Consider the following 22,440-nt stretch of genomic DNA (forward strand, 5'->3'; position numbering starts at 1 on the left):
ATTATGAAAAAGTGAGCAAGTTAGAAGGTTAAATAACACGTGTCTTAATTTGTCATGAAATGAGTTTGGTGCCTGTGAAATGCATTGCAGTGGCAGTGGCCTGTAAGGCTGAACTCTCCTCGTCTGCAGGATGCATCTGACAGCACAGAAAGTCGCACACATACTGCACATTTCCTCCCCCTGTACTTATCCCCAGGTCTTTGGGAAGCAGTGGATAATTTTCTTTCTTTTTCTCTGTCCAGTCTGTTTCTGCTGTACTTAAGCTACAGGTGAAGGGACAAATTGTGTCAACTGGACTTGGTGAAATTTAGCAGAGAGTCTGTCCACTGCAAGCCAAGGCCATTCCTTATTTCTGACAGGCCCTAAGCAGCTGCATCTTGCTATTTAAGAAGTTAGTGAGCTGAGTGGTTTCCTTTAGTCACAGGAACTTCCACGCACTGATGTGGAAGCAGATGCTGCACGTTGTATCCCTTTGTTGTCCTGCGTACATCTGACAGAGTTTTTCTTTGAAGCTGAAATACGCTAGTTTTTGTTTGGACTGTCTGTTCCGTGTCCATGTAAAGAATTCAGTAGCGGTGCTATAAAATCGCTGGGATATTGGAATGGTCAGTAATATCTAAGGCATAGTGCAAACGTGGAAGAGCCAAAGATCAAACTATATCTGCCGTGCAATGAGAGCAGCAAGAAATTGTTCGCACTAGAAGAGATTGGGGCGGATTTCACTGTCCTGTGTGCTCAAGTCGGTGTGAAGGCTCCAAAGGGAAGGCTGCAGTTTGCCACCTATTGGCTTTTCCTGGTATGTCTCCATGGCAGAAAATGGCTGAAATGAAGTTGGTCCTAACATAGAAAATTACTCATCGCATTTTAGCCTGGGGTGTGATTGCTGTGTGCAGAGCAAGCACTGAGTGTGGCACTTCATCTCTTCTACTGCATATCACAACCAAATATAAATTCCTGTTCTCTTGTTTTGTCTGATTCTATCTAGGTTGACCTACTCAGTCTGATTTTTTTAAATTATTCCCAAATGGGGAAACGAAGGCACAGAGATTGCATTGAAGTCACACATGGAATAGATGGCAGACCTAGAAAGAGAGCACTGGTCTGCTTGCATCCTGTCCTGTACATGAAACTTTGCAGCAGATGTCTGTGGAAATCCACTCTGAAGCAGATATCCCCAGTGAGAAACAACTGCAGAGCCTCAACGCTCTGGCTGGAGTGAGGATTTTTTTCATGGAACTGACTCATCAGCAGCAAACACTGGAAATAAATCCTCAGGAAAAAGGTCCCTCCAGGAAAAAACAGGGTGTAGAAAAGCAACCTATTTTTAATACATGACATAATACCTTTTGTGGAAGCTGCACAGCACAGTTTACTGATGCACAGTGAAAACAAGTCTAGATCAATGGCGCAGTGTGGGTACAACAGCAGTAAAAAGCGAGCTGTCACATGGCAGAGAACACAGGGGCGCGGAAAGTGCTGACTGTCATGGGCATTCATTGTGAAACAATGTTCCTGTCCATCTGTTTGTGTGTCCTGGGTTTCCCAGCTTGTACGCTTGGAATTAAGCATTTATTTCCTCCAGCACTGTCTTGAGGTAGGCTGTGAGCCTGGAGAAACCGAGTGTTGTAGAGCATTCATTTTATTTGCCAGCCTGTGGCAAATGGCAGGGGTGGGCTTGACCCCGGCCGGAGGCAGGATGTGCTGAGTATGAATTGCCTGTTGTCAAGGCTACAGGACAAGAGGGAAACTGCAGCCTTCCCAGTCTGCCCACAGCCCTTCAGCTGAGCCTGGAAGGGCTTTCTGCTGCCCAAGGCGGCAGAGGCTTCACAGCAATTCTGTCCGTGGGAGCTCGATTTCCTTTGGCCGAGCCAGCACCGGTGATAGTGAATAGGGTCTCACCCAGGGTCACTCTCGAGATCTGAATTTTCCTTCTTCACATTCCTGTGCTTGCTCCTGCTGGGTTGTTGTAGATGGCCTTCGGTAGCACCTCCCGATTGTCTTCTAAGGCAGTGAGCTGATGGTGGCTCCACGAGGCACAGACTTCTGCCAACACTATATAAGACTCTATGAGTTGCTTTCTGTCAATACTGAGGTTAAAAGTTAGCAAAATAAGCATTATTTCTTCCCTGTGTTTTCCAAAGCAATACGTACTCTATTAAGTTCTGAAACAGTATTTTTTTTACCAATAAAGCCTTATGTAACACAATGTATTTGGGCATTGCTTACAAGTACATTTTTGCATGGCATACGCTGAAGCATGGCCCGCATTTAAAAGTCTAGTGACTAGATTTGTCGATGGATAGAGGATTGCAGAGCTGAGATAGCTGCTTTTAGGTGGGAGTGGCTAGCTGCTTCACTTCAGGAGTGCATTATACTTCTTCTTGCTGTGTTAAATCTGCGTAGAGACGTGGTGCACGCTGTATGTATCAGTGTACGCCTCTTGTGTACATTCACACGCATGGGAGTGTGCATTTTTATGATCCAGAAGTTATGTGCCATAACTACTCAATCCAAATTGTAGTCTTTTGTTAAAGTATTGCAAATCAGGCTCTCATAGTCCTGGAAAGAAGCTAACTATTGGCAAAAGATCTGAATTTTCCAGCTGAACTTTAACGTGTGCAGTTGTTTAAACCAGCCTTCCTTTAATGTATACAGCTGTGCCCAGATGGGGTTGCTTTCTTTCCAGCAGCTTCCCGAGCCGTTTGCTCAAGGTTTTTGTTTTTTCCTCTCATTACTTATAGTGCCTTTAGACTTATGGTAAAGAAGAGGCAGTTGTAGTTTCAGAGCTTTGCATTCCTCACTGAGCTGTGCCTGTGTTTGCATGCAAAGCCATCGCCTCCCCTCCAACTATTTTAATCATTTCAGAAAGGGTGGGTCATCAGGCATTTGGCAGCGGGCTCCTTTTATATAGCTGAGGTGGAGTCAGCCAATGACCTGCAAGCCTGGAAAATTTTGCAGGGCAGTTTCACTGGACGGCTTTGCAGAGCTGTGCCATTTGAATTTCAGCACAGACATCCACACACTGTGCTCTCCATTTCTGGCGTGTCTCCCAGCGCAGAGTTTAGCTGAGGCTCGGGTTTAGTTTTCCCTCCTCTCTCTCTCTGTAGTGACAGCTTCTCCGGGCTCTGCTAGCCAGGACTCCCAAGCGATCATGGAGGATACTACTTTGCAAATTATCGAACCACCAACTGCTTCTGAGGCCTCTGAGGAGCAAGTGCCTGAAGAACCCATCAAATCAGACCAGATCAATGGTGTGATGGTGCTGACCCTTCTGGACAAGATCATTGGAGCAGTGGATCAGATCCAGCTGACCCAAACACAGCTGGAGGAGAGACAGCAAGAGATGGATAGCGCAGTGACCAGCATCCAAGGAGAATTAACCAAGCTGACAAAGGCACACACCACCACCAGCAACACCGTGAACAAGATGCTGGAAAAAGTGCGCAAGGTGAGCGTCAACGTGAAAACCGTTCGGCAGAACCTGGAAAAGCAAGCTGGGCAGATAAAGAAGCTAGAGGCCAACGAAGCGGAGCTCCTGAAACGCAGAAACTTCAAAGTCATGATCTACCAGGTAAGGAGCTATTTCACAACTTCTTTATGTCCTGTTAGTGGGTGTTTCCTTTGCTAAGGGTTCTGTCGCACGGCATGGTCAGTCCATTACTCTCCCAAACTCCCCTGACTGTCTGGCAGTCCAACTTGAGGCGGGTCCGAAGTAGCTCTCATTCATGATTGAACATTGTCTGTGTGTTCTAAGACAAGGTTTGATACAGTTGCTATAGTTAACAGGAATTTTAACAACTATAGTGAGAATGGCCCTCAGCACTCATTGCAGTGGACCAGAAGTACCAAAATAATCTGATTTTACTGCTTAGCTAAAAAAAGAACAAGAATGCACTGGGTTCTGGAAGGGGGTATTGTAAATCCGTCTGCCAACGTCTTTTCTACTGGGAGGGAACATGTGTATTGCTACGTGGAGAGCGATAATATTTCAGATTTGTGACATGCATCCGATAACAAGAGTCAGTAACCCCAGCATCAGGGTTAATCTCACTGACTAGGACAGGTTGAGACATTAGAGAAAATACAGAATAGCTCCTTGAGCTCATTAGGACTCTGCTCTGCCTTTGCTGTTGTGCTTGTACAGATTTCCACATTCTTTCTTCTGCAGCCTGTGAGTCTTGAATCTTCTAGTTGTCTGGTTTCAATAACAGCTTTGGTTTGCCTGATGTTCAACCCCTGCGCTAAGCGTTGGATTTTTCCTTTAATATTAAACAAGAAGAAAGAGAGGAATATGCTTCTGTCAGTTTTCCTGTCTGGAGTTAGTCTTCCTTACCAGAGCAAACGCTTATATTGGGCCATGGAAGAAAAGTGAGTGAAATAGTTAATGATTCAGTTAGAAGCCTCTGGGTTAATAATAGACAGCGTCAGGGACAAATAGAGAAGCATCTAGTGCTGATCACAGGAAGAGAGAGAAGAAAAACAGAAAAAAAGGGAAAATGCTTCTTACTACAGGGTTTGAAGGGAGAGCTGATCATAATAGGCTCAGGAATCTAACAAGTACGGGGGCCTGTGTAACTGATTCACAGCTTAAGCATTTGTATTTTTATCCTGCCTGAAAGGCTGAAATACTCGAGCCTGTTCAGATCATACGGGCAACCTAACCAGTTATATATATGTATTTATTATAAGCTCTTTGTATCAGGCTTTTGGGGGAGGATGGATCTATCCATGGAAAAACAAAATAGACCTCTGAATGAACTGCAGAAGCAACAAACATGGCAAAATAAGAAGAGTGAAGGGAATTGTTTAAACATAACATTCCTTGTGGGTTACAGAAATAGGTGGGAAGCTGGCAAGCTTCTAGATCCTTTGGAAGCGTCCTAAACACTGGCAGATTGACATTTTGTGAGCTGTTCATTTTGGTTTGCTGTTGCTTATGAGTATTGAGTAGAGTTTCTCTTTGAATATGAAAAAGCAATCCTGCTTCCAAAGGAAATCGGGGGCAATGCTCTTGCTGATGTAATGAGGACAGAACAGCCTCTGAGTGAATCACTTGACAAGGGACTATGGCAGGGATTCTGTGAATCATGAAGATATTAGGGAAAAAAAATGAACGATTTGTAACTCAGAACAATTTCCCAGCATGGACTTTAGTGTGGTTTGACTATGAGACCACAGAGCACAAGTGAGAAATTCTCCAGGTTTGCTTCATGTGAAATGGAGCCTTTGCGCCCTCATGGAAATCCTCACACTTCTGCAGGGCGCCTGAGCAGACCTTGCCACAACGGGTGAGGATCCAGTTCTGGGGAGACCGAAGGTGTGGCAGCAAGCGCGCAGGCTCGTGACGGGCACTGCTGAGGCAAATGAAGGTCTCTCTTGGAGGAGAAACTCTTGATTGTCTCTTAATTTGGTGCTTGAACTGAAAAACAAAATCCATGGTGGGGTTTTGATGTTTGAATACTAGAAAGAAATAGGCAATAATAATATTAGTGTGCCTGAGTAACAAATACTTTTATCGATAGTACTCTTGTGCTGCATTACTGTGGCAAAGACAGACCCATATGACGAGAATTCGATTGCCAGGCATGGACCGCAGGGAATCCCCTGGAAGAATGGGGTATGTTTTTGCAGTCCTCTGCAATAGTGTAACCGCTCTTTCCTGCATACGATGGAAACATAGATTTTTGGTCAACAGAGAATGTTTCTAAATTATATCAATCTACAGTCTGTCTCAGAGCTACATTAATTATTATTTCTCATATAGAAAATAGGGTTGCTTAATAGTTGCATTGTTCTGTAGATTGCACTCCATAAAAACGTCATCATGTAATTTTCAATGTACAGAAACCTGAATTGTGTAAGGAAAAATAATCTGTCATATATAGGAGTCTCCCTTATTTGTGGAGACGTTTTATTCCGAAGAAATTAAACACTTTGGGGGATCTTGGAAGTTTTACATTTGGCTTTGGGGGGTTTTATTCTGCTTTGTTTTTTCCTGGGAGGGACAGGATTTTTAGAGTTTTTGTCTTACTGTAGTTATGGAGATGTCATTCTTCAGAAATTCCTAACACAGGCTGACTGGGGAATTGCACAGCAGATTTGAAAAAACACCAGGTTACAACTTTGTGTCCCAGTTTATTCATATGAATAGTTTATCACAGTCAGTAATTCTAGGCACGTCAATGACAGGAGCGGTACTTCGCCTGGGATTATACAAAACAGATAATGCTAATGCATTTAAAGAATAAAACTCTGTACAGAAAGAAGTGATACTTTTGTGCGTAGATTGTAAAGGCATTTATCAAATCGAGGATGGTGTTCAGCTGCTTTACTGATACTGAACAATGCTATTTGTTGCAGGAAGCCTTGTTGATTCCCGCCGGATTACCTGTTTGCTAATATTCTTTGGTGTTTCAGTATGAATAATCATGACATTTTTAAAAAAAAAGTATCAAGAGTCTATAAAACCAAAACTTTATGATGGGCTCCACCCTGGGAGTTTAAATGAGGAAAATTCACTGTGTTTTCCTAACTGTCTCTATCATTAAAAAAAACATTACAAAATAACTCTTTCCTAATTCAGTGTTTCACTGCTTAAGCCCCACCACCTATCAAAGTTTGTTAGATACTTTCTTGACAATGTAATTAATTCTGTGATGGCGAGCAACATTATTACTACTTACTAACTCAGAAAAAGCTGCCTTTGGAAAGCTGCGATTAACTGTCCTGTGCAATTGCATTTTCAGTTGCTACCGCTAAAAATGCAAAGATTAGTCTTTTCTTTCAGAGAACAAGACATAAACTCACCGTAAGAGACATAAAATATTACACACAACCAGCGGTGGCTATTTTCAGGCAAGATAGCTGAGTAAAACAGTAGTCATGCTCTACAGGGATTTAGTATTGCATGATTCTGTGGTATGAAGAAATAAAAGGAGGTAAAAATGAATCAGCTCTTTACCAGTTGTAGATGTTTGATTATTCTCTCAGCATTGAATACTGAGTCTCCAGCAGTTATGGAGGGACTATTTCAGGAGTGCAAATAAGACCTTTTGGCACCTTGGGAGAAAGAGGTCAAACTACCGGCGAGAGTTGTATTTTGCTAGCTGTTAGATTAGGAAGAAGTGAAAATCGAATTTTATTCAGGGAAAGCTTGACCGGTTGAGATGAGCCTAAAGCACATCTGCCTGCTTAGTTTCAAACTTTGGGGGAGAAAGCGCAGAACTGAAAATCACTTCCACTGGGGCTGGCTAAGGGCAAGGCATCAAGCAGAATGTTTACGGGCCGTTACTCGCAGTCACGTATACACATGCGCGTGCTTTCTCACTTGCTCACTCTCTCAAATACACTTTTACTTGATTTTGCCAGGAGCTGGTCTGATTTCTACGGAGGTAAGAGTTTTTGTACTGACTTAAGGTAGGGAATTAGATCAATTCTTGAGAATAAAATTGGAAAGAAACAACACCCCCTCCAAATTACCACATCTTTTTGCTTTGAAAACAAGCCTACCAAACGCAAAGGTGACAGACTTTTGACAAGCTGCTGTGTAAACAGAAGTTCAGTACTCTTACCGTAAACAGGACTTGCCTTCCTAAAAAGTCTGATGTCAAATGGCTATGTGTGCTTGTTAGCAGCCCATGGGAACAGAGCTCCTCAGTGCTTCCTTTGTGCCGTCTGTCCTGGGCTCCTGTCTTTCAGAAAAATTAGGACACCAACAAATCTGGTTAGAGTGGTTGCTAATAAAAACAAACTAAAATGACTTCATCCCACATCTCCTGGTTTTAGGATACAAGAATCTGGGGCTGGTTACTACAGTTCATGACAAAATCATGGATGTCCGTCCCATGCAAAAAGCTACTGCTCTAAACCAGACAGCATGCCACATTCATCTGAAGAAGGGCATGTGTCAGTGCTTACGTAAGCATGGCATTTTTCCTCCAAACATTTTTCAATAATTAAACTTATTTTTGCAAATGTCAAAGGCCTGGTTTTCTTACAGCCAGACATCCGAATGCTTGCAGCACGCAGCACACATATTGAATGTTGAATTTCTAAAATGTGCTGGTCCTTTATTTTGAGGCTTACGTGGGCGCTGAGCTCAAGGGAAGTCTGGCTCGTGATGCGCGGCGTTGTTTGTCGGGAAGAGAGCAGCCTCTGTCAGAGGTGTGCGGACAGGCTGCTCCCCACGCTGGCAGATTCGGGGGCTCCCGTGGGGCTCCTCTGCTCTTCGGGTGACTCCAGTGGCCGCTCAGAGCCTCGTGAGATGTGGCGTTTCTCTGGGAAGGGCCAGGTGGTTATGAGAGCAGGATAGAACATGAGCCTCAGCCGTACAATGTGTAGGGTAGGTAGGGCTGGACGAGGAAATATAAATAGCACAGCTTGGCTTTTGTGCCTTGAGTGGGCCTTATATGGACGAGAGCAACAAGATTGTCGATCGTGGGGAGGAGGGATGAATTTCAAACCCGCACGTTAATGCGACAGATTCGGAGTCCAGACCTGAACTGCCTGATTTTTAGGTCTGTGCTCCACAAAGGAGAGCGTGGAAAAGAACATGAGCTTGGGGATCTGATGAGAAGCACAGGACAGGGAGCACAGGCTGTACAAACCCACGTACTGCAGCCACCACACCCACTGCCCCTGGGCTGCAGCCTTTCTCCACCTCCTAAACAGCATGTCAGCCACCCCGAGCTATGGTTTTGTTTCAAGTTAATCATTCTGAAACAAAAACCTTATGAGTCTAAGGGCAGCAGAGGGTTTGTGAGGGCCAGCGTGATCTGCAGTCCCAAAGAACAGCCTGTGTGGGTTACATACCTTGGATTCCGTGGAGCTTGCCCAACTACAAGCGTTAAAGAATAAAAAGAAATTTCAAATAAAATTTCAATTCTGGTACTGGGGATAAGCATGGGCACTAGGCACTCACGTTGCGCTTTTCGTGCAAGACCAGTTGGCTCCGTGTGCTTAGGAGCGCTCCGTGCCTGGACTTGAGCCCCTCTCTGGATCCGGAGCAGCACTGTATGTAGCATCAGTTTTTCCCAGTGGTTCGCTGCAAAGGTTTGCATTGCAGCAGCCAGTGGTTTTTGTATTTATTTTCTGATAATACTTAAAAATAAAAGGCTGGTTTCATTTTGCTGTGAATCCACTGCAAAGCAGCTCCCTTTGTAGCCACATTTCTTGACCCAGGTTCAGCAGACAATTACTGACAGCTTCTCCCTGCTGGGTTTGTGCATCTGCAACCTGCCACATCCCAAGAAATGCCTCCTCCAGTGACAGTTCCAGTGAGGTTGATGGGGACAGGATATTCCTCTGGTGCTGGATTTGCTTTTGCTTTATTTTAGTCTGTTTTTAAAAGAAATACCAGAGAGAATTAATCATGAAGCCTTTATTAAAAACCACAAAAAATCTGAATCATACAAACTGATACTCATTAATTAAAAGTTAATATTGTTTGTCTCTGATCCTTTGCCTTTGTTGCTGGAATAGAGGGGTCTCAACCCAGAACACTATTGTATCTTCCCTTCTGTCCTCCTGCTTTTGGCCACAGAAGTAGCAAAATTAGAGGTGAAAAAATGCCATCCCAGGGGAAGGAGAGAAATATCATTCAACTCGTTTCCTTCAGGCTGCAGCGCTGAATTCTCCATCCATTGTAAGGGGCACCATGTTAACATCTTGATGTGCAGAGTCCTTCACATTCTCTGCACATTACTGAATTATAGGAGTCTCAACATAATAATTTGCAGGAGACAGAGCCTTTAAAAAATTTCAGGATGTTAATAGCTCTGAATTCCAAGCTTTTTCTTAGTGTGGATTATCAGTCTTTCTACCAAAAGACAGCTCTGGAGCATGGATTTCTGTGTTGCAGCTTGGAATCAACTGCATTAATATTTCATTGCTCAGGTATTGTTTATAAGCAGTTAGTGCCAGGACTGTGTGTTTTGCTGAAGTCCTTTCAGCATTATAGTTGCAAACTGAGCTGTGCAGCACTAAATTGTCTCAGAGCAAAGGGCCAGAGGCTGCTCGGCCAGTTGGGATAGGGTTAGGTCGGGCGATTAGTGGCTCGTGAAAATAAAACCAAAGGTAATATTCCTTCTGATCACATATTCCTCTCTCAGGCCTCTCTTGTGCCTATCAGCAGTGGATCTAAGCATCCGTCATGATGTCTGTGTGATGCCAGTGGGACCACTGCACACGGGAGTATAATGAAGTGCAGAATTTGCTGGCAGTGCTCACTGGGCTAGGTGGCTGGAGTGTTCTTCCAGTGAGATTGTGGCTCATTTTCCCATTCATAAGCTAGATATGAGCCCTCGCAAACATAAATTAACCCATCATGGACACACAGCGGGAAAAACTCTCCAAGGCCACGTGTAACCCAGTTTGCAGGTCTGGGATTAGAAACCGAAGAATTCAAGAAGCTAGTCAGCGTTCAGACCGTGCCTCTCTGGGAAAACACAGTCCCATTACTCTCCAGCATTCCCTGGGTGGGAATTTGACCGGTAGATGGTAAAAGCTGCTTAGTGTTGTAGGTGCTGGAGAGCACCGGAAGGGTGTGAGCATCGTGGGAGAAGTGGTACTCCTGCATGTTATCTCCATTTCTCCCATTTTGTTTGCTCGCATGCTTTTATGTGAATGCGAACGCTCTGTAGCTGGCGTACGTCCCTCTGCGTCCTTCGGCATTGCTCACAAGGCAGGCACTGAGCGTGCGGTGGGTGACTCACCGCGCGCTGTCGCCCCGTCCCAGCTCCAGACAAGGCACGCAGTTTCTGCCAGGCTGGCGGGCAGGAGGAGTGAGCAACCACGCTCAGGCTAACAGAGCCATTCTTCCAAAGAACGTTCTGCTTGGCCTAGGTACAGACTTGGTGAAACCGAGAGCTGTTCCTGCATCTTTGCTGAAGCTGCTTCTTGCTATGCTACCCAGAAGTGTGATGTGCTGTCCCTGTCTAAGTAATGAGTAGAGAACTATGCAGTCTCCACTCTCTGCTGTACTGTGATGCGTCTGTGACCCACGTGAAGCATGGCAGTGACTCACAAGCTTTTCAGCAACATGCTTAGCCCTCTTTTATCCTGTTTGGGATAATGTTGTCCTCTTGATTCTGCAAGATCTTCTACAACTCACAAAGCACCTGAAGAATTGTGGGTCCACTGTTCAGCTGCAGGATAAGACAAAGACCAGAAACAAAGATGTTCAGTCTCAGTGAGAGAAAATCAAATATTTAGAATAAAAGGTCTCAGGATGTTTAGTCTGTAGCTTTATGTGAGGATGCAAACGTCAGTATCAGCACAGATCTATCTGCAAATCATCTGCAATGCAAACTCCATCTTTACGGGTTTGCTGTTCAGAAATAGCTCTGGAGTTATTAATCAGTTGAGACAGGTTTATCCGGGAGGAGCAGTTCTGAGAGTAAAGCCAGTTGTACAAACAGGCTGATAATAGGATCAAAACTTTTTTCTGCTGTCAGATCTGCAATCTACTTACTTCTCTGTTTCCTACAGCCCTGCCTTTCTTCTGACTCACTGTTAGGCAAAAGCACTTTTCCAAACACAGCCTCCTCTCCCCACGCCGTTCCTCCCTTGCCTTTCACCATTAGGTTTGAAGTAGCTCCAGTGCCTGTACCATGCTGCTCATTCTCACCAGCTACTGAAGAAGATACAGCCTTTTAGGACATAGCTTCCAGGACACAGAGTAACTAGCTGTGCCTGACAGAGAAAAGTGCCAAGAAGATTGCACAATACACAGAATTACAGAGGGTAGAAGGACTTTTGCTAGTCAGGGAGATACTACTTGAGAATGAACTAGTTTATCCCTTTAACATTTACCTAATCCCAACCTGTTTTGCTTTTTTCCCTCATATTTTTCCCTCCCTTTTCCTTTGACTCAGCAGTATTCTTCTGGTGACTTCTTACTGCAGGGTTCAGTAGCCTTCTCTTCAAGGAGTCAAGGCTCCTCTTTTTATGGACCTCTTGGTACTACTGGAGATAAAATCTGTCCAGTCTTTGGAAGCTAAGAGTTGAGGCCATGCCTATTGCATATGGAGGCGTTAATTTTATATGCCAGCTGCTGCTAGGGGTGCTGAGTAGCCACCCCCTGTCCTCAGGGTGTATTTAGCAGAAGAGAGAGGTTTTGATTTTGCAGTGAGCGTGTTTGCTGTGTCACTGGGTATAGACGTCCGTAAGCTGCTGGGTATTTTCCAGTGTTGGTTTAGGGTATGGTCAGTACGCGGACAAAACCAATGAACGGAGTTCTAGAATCACACCTGGCTGTTTCGATCTCTCCAGCTCGTGTATTTGAATTAATAAACATAGGATTTTAAAATCACCATCTTTTCATAATCTTACACACACAAGTAAACTCTGCCTTCAGCTACACCACAGAAACCAGAGGTATCTCCAGAATAGCTGACATCAAATCACTCTGTGAACAGCAGTGTGAAAAGAGAGCAGAATCTGGCCCTATGGCAGCGTTCAACATAAATGCGCCTGAAATCATAGAAGGGATTCTGCATCTCCTAGGACCTGCCATAAATTAGAGAAGGACACTCTTCCTTCTAATAAATCTTTGCTGACTGTCTTTTCTGTCAAATTTTGCTACCTGGCTTGTCCCTTTACTCAATCATACCCCTGTGCCTTTTCTCTCTGCCTGTTCTCATGCTAACCCGGATTTCTTTGTTGGCGATGTTCCTGATCAGATTCCCAGCGGGGCCAGGTAAGTTTTTCCATTGTGCTTCCTTTCCGCTGGCCATTGAAATGCAGTTTTCCTCGTCTTAGCCGGAGAAGATCCAGAGCGTGCGCTTTGAGTCTTCGCCAGGGACTGCCCTCTGAGCCGTCTCCAGGAACAGTTCCCTCTGCTCGCGCTGCGGAAAGTGCCATGGCCCAAATCAGCAGAAGACATGCGAGGAGGCAGCAGTTTAGGGCCTCAGCAGGAGCACCCCCTGAAGATCACTTTGAACCTCTTCTGAAACTCTGAAAGCTGCTGATTCCAGAGCCTTTGCCTTCTCCGCCTGCTTGTGGCTGCTGCAAGCCTTCAGACCTGCAAGGCTGATCTTTCAGTTGGCAGAAATGCCTCCGCTTGTTGACTAATCTGCTTGCTGCTTGCTGCATGCTGCTGCCCTAGTTATAGTGGATGGTGAGGAGGTGTGATTTTCTCTCAGGCATTACGGGACTTGTCCTGCGCTACCTCTGCAATCTGGGAGGCAGAAATTGCTGTGTGGCTTGCATGAAGGGCTAGCAGCCAGGAGCAGTTGGCTCTGCTGGCATCTGCTGTGACTAGGCAAATCCTACCTGTTTTCTGAGCCTCATTTTCTCCCTCTGAAATACAGACCTGATAATACCTACCTCCTCAGGCTTCTTGTAAGGTTTAGTTGATAAGTGTTTGTGAAATGGTTTGAAGTTATTGTTTTACGTAGGTAAAAGACAGGCAGAGAGCACAAACTGTGTGACATAAAACTACAGTTGGCTCAGGTAGGCACTGCAGCATCCATTTCTGTTCAGTGGCAGCCCCCAGCACTGTGCACTAGGAGCTAGGCTCCTGCACACAGACTGGAGCCGGTGGTGCCTTTAACTGCTCTTTATCTAATGCTTATCTCATGCCGCAAGGACCACTGGTAACAGCACAGTGCCCTGTTAGCCTTCCTCTTATTGTGTGGCTACTGGAGAAAATACCCTAAGCTCCGGTTGCCTGCACTTCGGGTGGTCACCCAGTGGTGCGTGCAGCGCTGTCCGGTGGGAACAGCCACGTCGGTCGGTGGACAGGACTCCCCTGGGAGCCGGGCGAAGGTGAACTCAGCCTGGGGATCGGGGTCTCTGGGGAAAGCTGCCAGGGAAAACTTCTCCTTTTCAAGGAGAGTGACAGGATTTTTTAAAAAAGCAGGTTTCTGTGATATAGCAAGAGAGTCTGATAGCAATTATAACCTCCACAGAAAAACCTGTGTTCCAACAAGGCGCTGGAGAAGAAAGCACAGCTCTCTGCTTTTCTGCGCAGGGCATCTTTCCATCCCTGAGCTCTGCTAGGCTGTGGATGCTTATCAGGTGTGTTGCTGTTACTCAAGAATAACTGAATCCCCCTTCCCGTGACACTGATGGAAGGTCAGCACAGAAAAGCATTCTCTAAGGACTGGCAGAGCAAAACAGTTGTCGTGGCAATGGGAGTGCAGAACTTCTTCTCTGGCAGGGCTCGATCTGACCTGGAAGGCTGTCTTCTGCCCAGATGCTTTTAATCCTCCCTCAGCCTGCCCCCGGGCCAGAGCTTGTCTGGTCTGCCCTAGGTGGGCAGAGGAAGGGCTGGCGTGGTGCAGGAGATGCAGCAAGCTCCGGCTCACCCAGCAGCAGCTGGGATCAGCCCTCTTTGGTCATAGCAGGGGATGTGAGCTGGTCATGTTCTGCATGTTATGGCTGCATGTCAACCCAACTCAACTGTTTGTGCTGTTGCAATTGTGTAAAAATAACTGAACGAAATGAATTACAGATGTGATCAGCATGTGCGTGTGAAAAAACCTCCATTAAACCTTCAAACTGGAGATTGGAGTGGCTGGGAGTTCTGGGACTCTGTTTTTTACACACTGACAATAAGAGCCTCTTCAAGAGCAATCCAGGAGCCCTTCTCGCATTTTGGGAACGTTCCCCAGATTTGCTGGTGATTCTGCAGTGCTTGAAGAGCTCTGCTAGGCTGGGAATGCAGCTCAGCTTTGTGTCTCATTGGCCTTTTATATGACAGGGGAAGTGTTTACATGTGTTGTAGCAACCAGGCGGTGTGTACATGACCATACGGGGCTGCCTGGGTGACTCACTGCAAGGGAACTCGGGCTTGAAAACAACATCAGATAAAAACCCCACTTAGTGGAGCAAGGCAGAGGCGGGTCTGCCCGGTAGATCTAACAGCTCTGAATTGTTTGAAGTAGGAGGAATACAGAGCAGCCCAGCACCCTGTCAGCTGGCAGCCGGCTGCCTTCAATGCTGGGTACGGGCACCAGGGCCCTCCGAGCACCCACAAGGTCTGCAGGCCATCGGGCTGCCAGTCCCGTCGGCTCTGCCAGCGGGAGGGAGCTTCCCGAAGTAAACCGCTTCCCCGGGGAGGTCTGTGCCGAAGGGAGAGCACAGCTGTACCCGTCAGACTGGGGAACGGGCTGGGGGGTGGCACACCGTAAATAGGTAAAAGAAAAGTAGAACTTGAATCAGAGCTGAACCTTTCTGTGAAGGACATCAGATGGCAGCGAGCTCAGTCCCAGCACACACGCAGATGCTACCTGTCCTTCTGCTGGGTGTAGCTGTGCTTTGTGCACAGAGCAGGAAGATTTTTCTTCTGCTGGTATAAAAATCTTCTGAGAAATCTTGTTTACCCACTGTCTTGGTGCCAGCTGGATTCAAGCTGTCTTAGAGAACAGAACTGGTTTGCATTTGCTGACTGGGAGCCAGGGTTTGAACACCCCAACAGGCAGGGATGCCAAGACCCAGGATTTTGGACTCGCCCACTTCAAGGGTCAGTGTTTTCCCAGTAAAAATAGAGTAGTTGGAATGCCTGGTGTTAAAAATGTGGCTCATCTGGATGAGTCATGAGTGAAATAGAGTACACAGACCATAGTGCCTTGCCCAGAGCAGGGATTTGTGTAGCAGCCACCCATAGACCCGGGATGGTTCTTGATTGTTCCAGCGAGGTCCCGTGGTCCTCCACCGCAGGCAGACGCGGCTGTGTCTGCAGGCACGTTCTGCCCACACCGGGCAGCTCCCCTTCCCCGCGGGAGAAACACCTCTCAAGCAGGGAGGAGGAGGCCCTTGCTGGCATTTGGGCAGCGCCTGGGTGCAGACGGGTAGCTACATGCGAGGGATGCTCAGCAGCGACATGCTCGTCCCCGTTAAGGCGTGCCAGAGCTGTTGGTTGTTCTCGCACCAGCTGTCCTGAGCATAAGCCAGAGCCTGCTAAACCAGGCTGGGTTTAGCTGGAATGCTCCCTAGGTGCAGGTGGGCTTTGAGTCAGGAAAGTGACCCACGGCACACAGTGCTGAAAATCCACCAGCTGTCCTCCAGCTGGTTATCTGCAGCTCGGATAAGCAATCAGATTGAAGCAGAGTCAGGGGGAAAAAATGCAGGAATTGTACCAGGCATAGGAAAGAGCGACGCACTGTCTGAGGGCCCTCGGCTGGCCTGATGGCCCTGTGGCAGGCATGTCACCCCTGCTCACCCTGGCCCTGCAGAAGAGGGGATGGGTGAGGATTGCAAAGGTTTCCCAAGTGCAGCTGGAGAAAAGCTCTAGGAAACAGCCTCAAGGGGGGAGGTTGGGATTGTAGGCATCCTTACTTATGGGAATAGCTTTGCTCCCGCTTTGCCTCTGTGTTTGAGCAATGAGGGTGCCTCCTGAAAGAGGCGTGAGCAGAGTCTCAAGTCCATGAGCGCCGCTGGGCTGGGGCTAGGGCAGCTGCCTGCGGGGACAGTGCACGGGACAGCAGAAGCGTGGGTCTGTACATAAGTGCAGCCTGTGGGAGTTAGGATCAAACAGCCGGGCAATTGCTGTTCTCAGGATTAAGTGGCAGGGATTAGAGAGAGCCGCACCGTCACCCTGACAGGGTTGCTCCAGCCGTCCCGTGCACAAGGAGCTGCTGCTGGCCGCGTCTGCATGGTTGTGAGGAAAGAGTTGCTGCCGAGGTTAGATGGGTGTGTTGCTGGCGCAGCCCATTCAGCCGCATCAGAAAATTCAGTCAGAAGATGGATTTGCTGGTGTAACATGAGGAAAGGCGGTTATTTATGTGGCAGACATGGAGTTTTTGAGGTGGTGTTTCTTTCTGCACACACATGTTCTGGAGCTAACAAGGGGCTGATAAGTATCTGAGTTTGCAGGATATGGCCTGTTTCCAGTGACAGCCGTGCCAGGCGAGAGGGGGATGCCTTTGTTCTGGCTCATTGTGTTGACTCGAGGGAAGGAAGTGGATGGAGTTCCTGATGTTCTTGGCTCGGTGGGCCAGGGTCCCCGGGAGTCTCTGGGATTGCTCCAGCAGGTGTTGTTGTGGAGAACAGGATCCCTTCCCAGTGATGTGGATTTGTTCTGGACCGACCTGACCCTCTGGAGAGCACATGTATTGTTTTCTCCTGAAGTGGCTAATCAAATGAAGAAAACATATGTTGGCCACTTCACCTTAATCTCCAGAAAGTATTTGGGACCAGAGCTGTGATCCGGAGGGTGAAGAGCTTTGCCCAGCACAGCTATCTGCTCTGAATAAAACCCAGAACAAAACCCCTGCTCTGGCAGACTCTGCTTTTTGACCATGGATACTGCAGCCCGTGTCGCCTTCGCTGAGCCCAGCGCTCCACGGAGCTGACTTTTCATTGTTCACAAAGTTTTTCCAGGTGAAGCCCTGCTGGAGTCATGTATTCAATAAGCTTATGTCAGTTCTCAAGTGGTATAATGGAAGGAACTGCTGGGGACAGCGTAGCTGGCTGAGCTGAGCAGCCCCATGTCTGCAGAGGGAGGGTCCTGTCCTGCCTCCGTCCACGGGCTCAGGCCGGAGCAGCGGCATGGCAGTGCCCTCGGTCAGCCGGAGCAGCAGCGCGTCAGTGCGGTGTTGGGAGAGCGCTCGGGGCGCGGGCGTGCGAACACGCCGTCCCTTCCGGTGCTGCGCGAGGGATCGGGACGTCCTCTGCTGCAGCAGCGCCAGAGAAACCCGCGCAGAAGCGTGGCTGGAGTCGGCACGGCTCTTCGGGGCTGGGCTGTTTTGGTGGTTTGACCACCATGAGTGTCCTGGCTTTTGACATCTGCATAGCTCGTTAGCTCGCGGCTGTGTTGGTGCAGCGGCTACTGCTGTGCAAACGTGACACGCGGAGCGTGCAGCCTTGCACGGGAGATGCCACAGCAAATTCACCCTCCCGGGACACGGGGCAGCTCTGCTCCCGGCATCCCCGAGCCGTGGGAAGGCGAGTCGCTGCCAGCGTTTGCCACGCGCGTCAAGCATTTGGGCCTGGGGTACCCCGGCGTCTGCCCCTTGATATCACTGGGCCCTGCTCCTGCCAGTGTTGGACTGGGATCCCCCGTCCTTTGTCCGTTCAGCTCCTGTCTGCCCCGGGGCTGGGAATGGCGCCCGGCCGTCCTGCTGCCCAGGCTTTTCTCCAAACCTCAGCCCAGTGGCTCCGCTCTCTGCGTGCCCGTTCCACACACTGCCTTTCGGCTGCTGCTGGCTTTCTGACAGCGCTCGTCTCGGCAGCTCCACGCCTCTCTTGCCCAGCTCTGTAGATTAAAACCACTCGGGCAATAAATTTCTGAGCCGTGGGCTGCAGCCCTGCAGCTGTGACGCTTCTTACAGTGATGGGCTATTTCCAGCCTGTCCTGGGAACAGAGAGGTGATTCATTGCAGCAGGGACGCACGCTATGTGCTGCTCAGATGAAAACCAATCCCACTCCAGACCTGTGCCCCTCTCCTGGGCACATGCTTGTCCTCTGCCACTGGGATCAGAAACTTGGCTGACCCGGGAGAGTGTAGAAGCTGAATGAATTCACCCCCTGTCCCGAGGAGAGACAGCGTAACCTTGCAGACCTAGCTCTGCGAGTTGGGGCCGCTGTCTCCTCTGTCTTCAGATACGGGCTTGGACAAATTCCGTAACTTTTTCCCCAGCAGAGAAATGGGAAAAACAGGGCAGCCTGCTGCATCCCAAGAGATGTCCCAGCCCCACATCTGGATCCTGCAGGCCTTGGGAAAGTGTGAGCACAGACTGGGGTCGGCCAGCCCAGCGTGTGCACGCTGGGCAGCGTGGCCAGACTCACGGCTCTGGACTGTGCTGCCATCTGCAGCCCAGCACTGCGCCGCGGGCCGGACCCTGGCCGGGCCGGAGATCTGGGGGTGGCCAGCGGTCTTGCCAAGAGAAGACCACCCGCGGGAAGGAAGCTGAAACGCCGTGGGCTGGAGGCGACGGGAAGGGCTCTGGGCGGGCGCCGGGGAGCAAAGGGGCACCACAGGGCTCAAGGGGGTTCCCTGCACCCCTCCACGGCAGGATGCGGATGGGGGTGTTCTGGAGCCAGGAGCAGGGTCGTGCGATGGCCAGGTCCTGGGATGAAGATGAAACTGGAGGGGACGGGACTGTGACAGGGGCACAGGAGGAAGGGAAAAGTCTCCAGTTTCAGTGCTGGCCTGCCTCTTCCTGCACTGCTGGAGTCACGGATGGGTTTGGAACCAGCCCAGAGTGAGCAGAGCTGGTATACCTGAGCTTAAATATAGCAGAGCCCTAAGCTGCTGCGGGTAGAGCAGATCCTCTTTACAGTCATTTATCAGGTGCACTAAGGGAGGATGAGCCCAGGCCTGACGTCGCCTGGGTCGGTTTAGCCATGAATCATGCAAACGTAGCTATGCTTCTGCTCTGCGGCAGGGCCGGGCGGGGGAGCTGGCTCCCGAGCTGGAGAGGCTGGGTGTGTGTCTGTGTCTCACTGGCTCCGCTCTCTGTCTTGCAGGATGAAGTGAAGCTCCCGTCTAAACTGAGCATCAGCAAGTCTCTGAAGGAGGGTGAAAAGCTAGAGAAGGAAGGTGAGGGCGAGGAGGTGCCTGTGGGTGAGGACCACGCAGAGGAGGACCACATCCAGCTCTCCTCAGATGAAGAGGTGGAGATTGAAGAGATTATCGAAGAGTCACGGGCAGAGCGCATCAAAAGGAGTGGCATGAAAAGAGTGGATGACTTTAAGAAGGCATTCTCAAAGGAGAAGATGGAGAAGACTAAGCTAAAGACCAAGGAGAACCTGGAGAAGACCCGCCACAACTTGGAGAAGACCCGCCACAACCTGGAGAAGAGGATGAACAAACTGGGCACCAAGATTGTGACTAACGAAAGGAGAGAGAAGATGAAGACCTCTCGGGATAAGCTGAGGAAGTCTTTCACCCCTGACCACACCATCTATGCCAGGTCCAAGACAGCCGTCTACAAAGTGCCACCCTTCACTTTCCACGTCAAGAAAATAAGAGAGGGCGAGGTGGAAGTGAAAGCCACGGAGCTGGTGGAGGTTGCTGGAGAGGAGGGAGAAAACTCGGATCTGCTGCGTGGGGAGAGCCCTGAGATGCACACGCTGCTGGAGATCACGGAGGAGTCCGACGCGGTACTGGTGGACAAGAGTGACAGCGAGTAGGACAGGCTGCAGCACGGAAGGGTTGTGGACGACGGCTAAACACGCAATCATTCACATTTCGAGATCTCTCTCTGCCCTGGTGCCCCAGGGGAAGTGTACACAATGCATCTTTACTACCCTGCAGAGCCGACGCCAATCCCCTGCCTGCTAGGACAAGGTGTATTTTATATTTTAGTTTTAGCACACAGAAATGTTAGGAACACAGGACTGTTTTTCTTACACTGTTAAATCACCCTTGGAGACCATTCCTGCCGCAGGCTGCGTGAGAGCCTTCTAGCACCAGGCTTGAAGACGGGCTTTGAGTGACGGGGACCCAGCCCAGCTGGAGAGTGCTAAAACCAAGATAACGGCCGTACACCTGGAAAGCTCAAGTGTCCTCCATAAGCAAAGACCTGGTGTCAAGAAAGCTTCCTGCCAAGCAGCCCGCCGGCCCACGCCACCCCGGCTCCCTGTGCCAGGCTGCACGGCCATCCCCGCAGGCAGGAAGACGCGCAGGGCCCAAGCTGGCCGCCCCTTCGGGGGAGCAGAGGAACTGTGACGCACCCAGCGTGCGGGAGGGAAGAGCTGAGCAAGTCCCGTTGATGGGCAGAGTACGGGCCAAGCTGAGCCAGCCGCGTGGCAGGCAGGCGGGTCTGCTCCTCTCTGCCCTCCCGAGGACTGGATTGCGTGGCGGTGCCTCGGACGGCTTCGCCTCAAAGCTGCCCTGCAGCTCGGACTGCCGTGGCTGCCCGCGTGGCATCGCAGGGCCGGGGCCCGCTGCTCCTCCCCGCTGCGCTGGGGCCGTCCCTGCAACAGCCCTGGGGCTGCGGCACGAGCAGCACGGGCCGCGCGCGGCCGCACGCTCCCCTGCCCGGGTTACAGATCCGGCTGCCAGAGGCGCAGCGGCCGTGGGCGCGTCCTCGCTGGGGCAGGGAGCACCGCAGAGGTGGGGTGCTGGATCTGGTCCCTCCGCACCCGCAGGGGTGGCGGCAGCAGGCGGCGAGGTGCGCGCTCACTGCCCAGGGAGAGGGGACGTGCGGGCAGCGGTGCCGGAGCAGCCACCACCGGCTGCAGCTTGTTTCCAGAGGGATATGGGATGCGCTGAGGCCACGCGAGGCTCCTGACTGTCAGAGAGCGGCCTTGACACCGGTCCAGCACCGGACCTTGAGTATTTCTGAGCGTCTGCTTCCTCCAGGGGTCCCGGCACGGCAAAGGCTCGTGCCCACGTCCTGCGCTTTCCTCCCCGTTTCCCGCTTTCCGCAGCTTCACTCCCTGTCCCCTGCAGCAAGGCAGCGCTAGGGTAGCACACTGCAGCTTGCGGGCACTGCCCCGGCTCGCCCGGGGCTGCCACGCTCCGGCTCTCACGTAGGCAGCCACCGCCGCGGCACGACCCGGCCCTGCGGGAGCAGGCGGCGAGGCAGGAGGCCGCACGCCTCGGCTGCTTCGCCCGGGGAGCTGCGGATGCGCCCGGGGAGGCTGATCCCGGCGGGCAGGCCAGGGAGGGCCCCGGCCACGCTCATCCCCGTCTGCTTGCGGGGCTCGGCCCTTCCCCGTCGGCGCAGTCGCTTGCCCCCCCAGCCCGCTCCCCCCAGGCAGCAGGGAGGGCTGCTGTTGCTAACATAACCGAATATATAAACTTGCTTTTTCTCTAAGAATTATTTTCCTTCTTCTTTAGCGCATCCAGCCTGACCCCGGCCCCAGGGTCCCGTCCTGGTGCCCGCGCTGCCTGTGTCGGTGCCCGGGAGATGCCTCGCCCGGGCGGCGCTGCCGCAGCCGCCGTCCCCGGAGAAGGCGCGCCCGTGGCAGTCCCGTGTCCGACCAGCGGCAGGCGGGGGGGCGGCTGCAGGCAGCCCCGAGGCTCCCGGTCGGGCAGGGGGCCCTGCCTCCCCGCTCGGGACAGCGGGCACTGCCTCTCGGCCGCCCGCCGCCCTGCCCGCGGGTCCTGCCGGGCCTCCTGCCCGCGGGGCCGGCCGCCGGCCCGCGGGTCAGCTCCCCCGCGGAGCCTCTCGCGGGCCCACGGGCGGCTCTCACGTAGGTGTTTCTCCCCGCGGAGCAGCGGGGCCGGGCGGCTGGCGTCGAGGGCACGAGGCCCCCGGGCCCGGACGGGCGCAGCGCGGGGCCGGGGCGGCGGGAGCCCGGACGAGCCCCCGGCCGTTCCCGCGGCCGCGTCCCGGCGAGCAGCGCAACTAATAAAGTCTCTTTTGTAAACCACCGGCGTGCGGGCTGTTCATGGCGGGGCCGCGGGGGCCAGCGAGGGGCGTGGGGTGGCAGAGGGCCGGGGAGACACCCCCGCGCGGGGCCGGTGCCCGTGCCCGTAGCCCCGCGCGGGGTCGCTGCCGCGCCCCGGCCGCGGAGCGCGGGGCCCGCCCCGGGCGGCGCTG

At 50.9% G+C, this 22,440-nt stretch overlaps 1 protein-coding gene and 1 long non-coding RNA gene across 2 annotated transcripts; one reads left to right on the forward strand and one right to left on the reverse strand.

The window, feature by feature from the left end:
• Positions 1-1,290: 1,290 nt before the first annotated feature.
• LOC142419572 (uncharacterized) lies at positions 1,291-7,684 on the reverse strand. Its single transcript, XR_012778592.1, has 3 exons — positions 7,572-7,684; positions 6,032-6,078; positions 1,291-2,052 (listed from the first exon to the last, which is right to left on the reverse strand). It is a non-coding gene; the product is annotated as an uncharacterized LOC142419572 (long non-coding RNA).
• Positions 2,959-22,270, forward strand: CAVIN1 (caveolae associated protein 1). The gene is made up of 2 exons (XM_075522673.1): positions 2,959-3,571; positions 19,415-22,270. The coding sequence occupies exons 1-2, from the start codon at positions 3,152-3,154 to the stop codon at positions 20,078-20,080; spliced, it is 1,086 nt and encodes a 361-aa protein (XP_075378788.1). The 5' UTR covers positions 2,959-3,151; the 3' UTR covers positions 20,081-22,270.
• Positions 22,271-22,440: the final 170 nt, after the last annotated feature.

This window comes from Mycteria americana, chromosome 22 (assembly GCF_035582795.1).
Source record: "Mycteria americana isolate JAX WOST 10 ecotype Jacksonville Zoo and Gardens chromosome 22, USCA_MyAme_1.0, whole genome shotgun sequence".
Classification (NCBI taxonomy): Eukaryota; Metazoa; Chordata; class Aves; order Ciconiiformes; family Ciconiidae; genus Mycteria; species Mycteria americana.

Excerpts from the sequence above, each read along its gene's own strand:
- CAVIN1 (XM_075522673.1), top strand. The coding sequence starts at position 3,152 with ATGGAGGATACTACTTTGCAAATTATCGAACCACCAACTGCTTCTGAG. Across the intron at positions 3,572-19,414 it reads TCAAAGTCATGATCTACCAG|GATGAAGTGAAGCTCCCGTC; the intron begins GTAAGGAGCTAT and ends TCTGTCTTGCAG.